Source organism: Felis catus, chromosome B3, assembly GCF_018350175.1.
Source record: "Felis catus isolate Fca126 chromosome B3, F.catus_Fca126_mat1.0, whole genome shotgun sequence".
NCBI lineage: Eukaryota > Metazoa > Chordata > Mammalia > Carnivora > Felidae > Felis > Felis catus.
In genome coordinates this window covers 146669700-146676413 of record NC_058373.1, presented here as the reverse complement: position 1 = coordinate 146676413, position 6714 = coordinate 146669700, and the positions used below count along the sequence as shown (strand labels likewise).

The 6714-nt window shown below is 59.6% G+C and overlaps 1 gene segment (V, D, J or C); it reads left to right on the top strand.

Annotated features, from left to right (window-relative positions):
- On the top strand, window positions 1–1565 carry LOC101091208 (the record flags this gene model as incomplete). The annotated part of the segment is given in 4 exon segments: window positions 1–160; window positions 294–617; window positions 714–1034; window positions 1121–1565. Coding segments are annotated over 4 exon segments (1146 nt in total), but the record flags the coding sequence as incomplete, so codon positions are not given.
- Window positions 1566–6714: the final 5149 nt, after the last annotated feature.

Sequence of the window (6714 nt, the reverse complement as noted above, 5' to 3'; positions counted from 1 at the left end):
CTGAACAAGAGCGTCGTGACCCTCCCCGCCACCCTCCAGGAGACCTCTGGCCTCTACACCACCACCAGCCACGTGACCGTCTCGGGCGAGTGGGCCAAACAGAAGTTCACCTGCAGTGTGGCTCACGCGGAGTCCCCCACCATCAACAAGACCGTCAGTGGTGAGCCAGGGTCGGGCTGGAGGAGGGGGGCAGGCGTGGCGGGAGCGGCTAGGAGAGGAGGAAGGCGCCTGGGCGGGCACGTGGGTGTCGTGGGCTCAGGGGGCTGACGCCACGCTGCCACCTTCACCCCTAGCGTGTACCATGAACTTCATTCCCCCCACCGTGAAGCTCTTCCACTCCTCGTGTAACCCCCTCGGTGACACCGGTAGCACCATCCAGCTCCTGTGCCTCATCTCCGGCTACGTCCCAGGTGACATGGAGGTCACCTGGCTGGTGGATGGGCAGAAGGCCACGAACATATTCCCATACACTGCCCCCGGCAAGCAGGAGGGCAAGGTGACCTCCACCCACAGCGAGCTCAACATCACGCAGGGTGAGTGGGTGTCCCAAAAGACCTACACTTGCCAGGTCACCTATCAAGGCTTCACCTTTGAGGACCACGCTCGCAAGTGCACAGGTATGGCTCCGCATCCCCTCCAACACCCAGACACCTGGGCTCAGAGGAGGGCCAAGCCACACCCTCACGCAGCACCTCCCACACACACCCCTGCAGAGTCTGACCCCCGAGGTGTGAGCACCTACCTGAGCCCGCCCAGCCCTCTTGACCTGTACGTCCACAAGTCGCCCAAGATCACCTGCCTGGTGGTGGACCTGGCCAACACAGACGGCATGATCCTGACCTGGTCGCGGGAGAATGGGGAGTCTGTGCACCCAGACCCGATGGTCAAGAAGACTCAGTACAACGGGACAATCACCGTCACTTCCACCCTGCCTGTGGATGCCACTGACTGGGTTGAGGGGGAGACCTACCAATGCAAGGTGACCCATCCGGACCTGCCCAAGGACATCGTGCGCTCCATTGCCAAAGCCCCCGGTGAGCCACGCAGGCCCCGGGGAGGGGAGGGGGGGCAAGTGGGCCTCCCGAGCTGCAGCCTGGGCTGACCCCACACCTGTCCACAGGCCGGCGTTTCCCCCCGGAGGTGTACGTGTTCCTGCCGCCCGAGGGGGAGCCGAAGACCAAGGACAAAGTCACTCTCACGTGCCTGATCCAGAACTTCTTTCCCCCGGACATCTCGGTGCAATGGCTTCACAACGACAGCCCTGTTCGGACGGAACAGCAGGCCACCACGTGGCCCCACAAGGCCACCGGCCCCAGCCCAGCCTTCTTTGTCTTCAGTCGCCTTGAGGTCAGCCGGGCAGACTGGGAGCAGAGGGATGTGTTCACCTGCCAAGTGGTGCACGAGGCGCTGCCTGGCTCTAGGACGCTCAAGAAATCCGTGTCCAAAAACCCTGGTAAATGATGCCCACCCCTCCCCCCAGAGCTCCATCCTGCTGGGGCGGGGGAGGGGCCGGCCGGACCTGCCGGTCTGTTGTTGTCAATAAACACTGCAGTGCCTGCCTCAGAGTCCTGAGGGCACCCATTCTTGGGGGTGGGTGGGGCTGCCAGGCAGGGGTGTCTTGGCACAGAGGAAGGGACCCCCCCGAGGAGGGGGCAGATGGGGGTGGTCTGTCCACCATCATCATCCATGCCACAGGCCCCTCCCTGCCACTACGGGTCCTGCTCACTCAAAGGGGTCCCAAAAGCCACAGGATGGTCCCAGGGGAAGGACCACAGACACCTCAGGGAGCCCATGGCCCCTCCCTCTGCTGGAGGCCACAGAGGTCTCAGCCTCCACCCCCAGCCTCCTGCCGGGCCCTCTGGACACAGACAAGCCCCTGGATCCCCAGGCCAGCTGCACACACACAGGCCCTTTGATGGAGAAATGGGCCAAGTCAAACCCCCACTCAGGTACCTACACTCAGAACAGCCCCTTCACTGCCACCTCCTCACACACGAGAACCAGGGCCCGGACCGCTCGCACACCCGACCTCTAACCGCCCCTGCCCTGCCTGCACACACGGTCACGACAGGCCAGCGTCAACACGAGTGCCCCATGTTGCCTCTCGGCCTCGCTCCACCCTGGATCCGTGCCGGGGATGCACCCACCCAGACTCGCAGGCACGTTCCCGTGAGCCTCACAGCGAGTCCACAGCAGCTCCAACAGCACCACCGGCCACAGGCACCCCACGTGGCGGACGTGTCCCACATGCTGACACGTGGCCTCCCACGGTCTGCTCTCTCGCCCGGGCCGCACCCAAGCCCTTCTCTGTCATACCTGGACCACTGGATCCAACGTGGATGTGGAGAGGCCTCCCACCCCAAACTCCTCTCGTGGCCCGGGCCTCCTCAGCCCAGCCCCTCCATCAGCTGCACCCCACAGACGAACACACACACTGACACACGGACACGCGCACACCTACAGTGCGGGCCGCGTCCCCCGCTCCCGCTGGACCACGTCCCAGAACAGGCTGCTGGCCCTATCCCAGGGCTGGAGGCCGAGGGGGTCCGAGCCAGGGTCTAAGCCCATACAGCCCTAGACCCCCTGCTCCCGTCATGCTCACACACACACAAACACCCACCATACCCATCTGGCCCACACGCTGCTGACACAAGCCCGGAAGCACTGGCTTGTGCAGTGCACACGGGAGCCTGAGGGCCATGCACAACAGCCTCACTCTGCAGAGCCTGTCAGGGGAGAGTGGGGCCAGGGCAGGAGGAGCCGGGAGACTGGGCCCAGTGTAGGACCAGGTAGCAGCTCTGGGCACCCTCAGGCCTGAACAAAGTCCACAGCACCGAGCCAGCCCCTTAAAGCACCAGCTTCATTGACTCCTGGGGCTACCCCAGGTCCCGTGAGCTGGGCTACAGAGCTCAGACCCCTCAGGGCTTGGGGCAGGTGGCCATCCGTGTACAGTTCCGAAAGGTCCTCGTGGGCCAGCACTGGCGAAGCCCAGTGGGGACGGGGCTGGGGAGGCCTGGCGGGTGGCCGCAGGCCATGCAGTGGGCAACAGAGCTGCTGGGGGTAGGAGTCAAGGGAGGGAAGGCCACTCCCACACAGCCACTGGCCAACTTGGGGGGCTTCTGCCCCCCCCCCCCCCGCCCCAGAGGGGCAGCTGCAGAGCAGGCGGGACAAGGCGGTCTGCCTTCCAGCCACCAGCACACCAGCAGCAGCCGAGGCCAAGGCTTCCGTACAGTGTCCCCCTCCTGGGGCAGGTGGGGGAGGGGGGAGGAGGGACGGGCCTGCCATGGTCCCGCCCCCCGGCACGTGCGGAGGCTGGGCGTGGGTCTTGTGTCCGCCTCCTCGGGGGGCCGGGCCTGCCATGGCTCCGCCCTCCCCGGCAAGTGCAGAGGCTGGGCGGGGAAGGCTGACTGGCCGGTGCCTGCAGAGCTGGAGCTCCAGGACCTGTGTGCGGACGCCGCTGAGAGCTACGAGCTGGACGAGCTATGGACCAGCCTGCTGGTCTTCATCACCCTCTTCCTGCTCAGCGTGAGCTACGGAGCCGCCATCACCCTCTTCAAGGTGGGAGCACAGAGGTCCCTGTGCCAGGGAGGGGGCGGGGCGAGGTGGGGGGAGGCCTGCTCCCTCACGCTGTCCTCATGCGCGCCCTCCCCCAGGTGAAGTCGGTACTTGCCACCGTCCTGCAGAAGCCGCAGACCTTCCAGGACTACGCAAACGTACAGGCGGCGAAGTAGCCGGGAGCCAGAGCAACGAGGGCTCGCTTCCCCCTCCCCCTCCCCATGTCTGAGGCAGTCTGCCTGCCCTGGAGGTGGGGGGAAGCGCAGCACACAGGCATCCAGAAGGTTCCAGCTCAGCCCCAAGGTCCAAGGCACCGATGGGACCTGCCAATCACAGCCCCTACCCCGCCCACTTTGGGACAAGCCACAGAAGATCATCGGTCCCTCGGCAAAGTGACCTGGGGTCAGGGCCACTCCTGTTCTGACCGAACAACCCCCAAAGCACGCTGAGGGGGAAGCCCATGGCCCCGCCCACCGCTGAGTTCTGAGCCAAAAAAGACTCAGAGCCCAAGCCCAGACTCAGCCCGACCTCCCTGCCACCAGGTCCAAGTGCCTGCCCCTGGGCCCAGCCTTCCCACCGGCCACTCGCAGCACCTGCCCCTGCAGAATGCAGGTCTGCGGGCAGGGCTCCCGGTGGGAGGAGGGGTCTCGCAGCAGAAGGAACTGCCCACGGGTCCTGGGCCAGCAGCTCCCACCCTGTCCACCCAGGCCCCATGTGACCTCTCACTCCTGGCTTGGCAACCCTCTTGCCCTGTTAACTTCATTTTGAGTTTCTTAGTAAAGTGCCTTCTTACAAATCCCTGTCACCTGAACACTTTTTGGGAGAGGTGCCTGCTGTCCTGCGGGGGTGGTGGGAGGCAGGTCTGCTCAAGGATGTAGACAAGGGGCCAGAGGGAACGGGCAGGGGGCAGTTCTGGGCCTGAAGGCCCAGGTGGCCAGCCAGCGGCTCCCTGCAAGAATCCCTCTGACGCCCCAGACACCCCAGCTCGGTCCCCATCACGCCCGCTCTGCCGACGTCAAGACTCACTGCCCCTTCCCATGCTAATGTGAACGCAACAGTCTGCCCGTGACAAACTCGCAGTAGCTACCTCTCTGGTCTGCGCAGAAGTCCACAGGAACACAGCAGCACAATCACCAAGGTCAGAGCCAGCATCAGCCTCCAGGGACCACCAGTCACCCACCCCAATCTGTCCACCCACTGAGCACACACAGACAGGCCAATCCTCGGCCCCCATCCCACCAGCCAGCCTGGATGTCCCAGTGAGCTGAGCAAGACACAAAAGCAAACGAGCTGTCTGGGGCTGGCCACCGCCATCTTCGAGAAGAAACCTGATGAGTCTGGAAGGCAGGAGCCAAGATGCCGGTGAGACAGCCAGCTGACCAAGGACAGTGGTGGGCATGAGGCTGTGCCCCGCTCCTGAGAATAAAGAGGTGGTTTCCCTGGGTGGAGAGACCTTCCCACAAGGGTCTCTATGAAGCGCACTGGAAATTGGGGGAGAATACGTGAACACACACAATGAAAAGTAGGATTCCTTCATATACAAAATGTTTGGGAACCAATAAAAGGAAAGAAAGTGAGCAGTGGATCCTTCACAGAGAGGAAAAACCAAATGGCCAATGAGAAGACAATGTTTCAATAACTACAGAAGTTACACTAAGGAGGAAGCCAGAGGGGCACAGCCCTCTCAGCCCTGTCTGAGGGGGTGTGATTTGTTAGGACCATCGCTCAGGGCCCATGGCCGCATTCCCAGCGCCCGAATGCCCAGACCCTCTGGAAAAAGAGATTCTGCTCGTGGAGGTGGCCTTCCACAGAAAGCCTCCCATCCCTGTCCCATGTCCTACGGGCTCTGACACAAACCAGGAATGGAAATGAGGGACAGCAAGTGTGCAGCCTGGGGGCAGAAAACCCAGGATTGGGCAACTCTGAGGTCCGTTCAGAGACACAGAGGATTTGGTCTAAATGGAGCATCAGGGAAGCCGGGGGCGGGGGCTAAAACAGGTCAAGGCCACACCACAGCCCACCTGACACTCACATGCAGACACACACAGTCCCAGGAAACCAGGCCCCACACTGATTAAATACAGGAGATATTCAGCTTTAAGGCTCTTCCTGAGTGCCCAGGAAGGCTCTACTTTGACCAAGGCCAGAAGGACATGACCAGACTTCCCAGCAGGGGCTCCTTCTCTGCCCTGAGCACATGCCATACATCTACTTCAGCGGCAAATAACCTGCAGGAAACATTGCAAACAGGAAGATAAGAGTAAGACCTCCCCACGTTCCCATAAGGTTGGAGCCTGCAGCCTTGCACATACTGAAAACAGGACATGAGTCTGTGACTTTCTGGAATGTTCTTCGTCATGAGTATCTGTAGCTCTTCGTGTGAGAAACCCCCACACTAAAGGTTGCTTCTGGAGCGAGTGTGGGTCCCAGCAGCTGCCTCACGTAGCCTCCAGTAAATCCTTTCTCCTTTTCCTCTAAAATTGTATAAAAGGGGTGCAGGGTGGTACGTGCCCTGTATTTTATATGCAGGTTCCAGGATGCAGTAGAGGGCACACCAAGTGTGGGAGGAAATACCGAGGCCATGGCACTGGGATAGCATGCAAAATTACAGATAGATTATAGATAGAAAGATAGATAGATAGATGATAGGTAGATTAGATAGATAGATAGATAGATAGATAAAGGTGGGTAGATAGACGATAGGTAGATAGATGATAGACTGATAGATGATGGTAGATAGATAGGCTGGTATAGATAGATAGATTAGATAGATAGATTAGATAGATAGATAGATAGATAGATAGATAAGGTAGGTAGATAGATGATTGATAGATGATAGTTGACAGATAGATGATAGACTGATACATGATGATGATGATGATGATGATGATGATAAATAGGCTGGTATAGATAGGTAGGTAGATAGATAGATAGATAGATAGATAGATAGATAGATGATAGATAGATAAAGGTAGGTAGGTAGGCAGGCATGCAGATAGATGATAGATAGATAGATAGATAGATAGATAGATAGATAGATAAGGCAGATAGATAGACTGATAGATGATGATGATAGATAGATAGATAGACTGAAGATAGACTAATAGATGATAGATTAGATGGATGATGGATGGATAGATAGACTGATAGATGATAGAT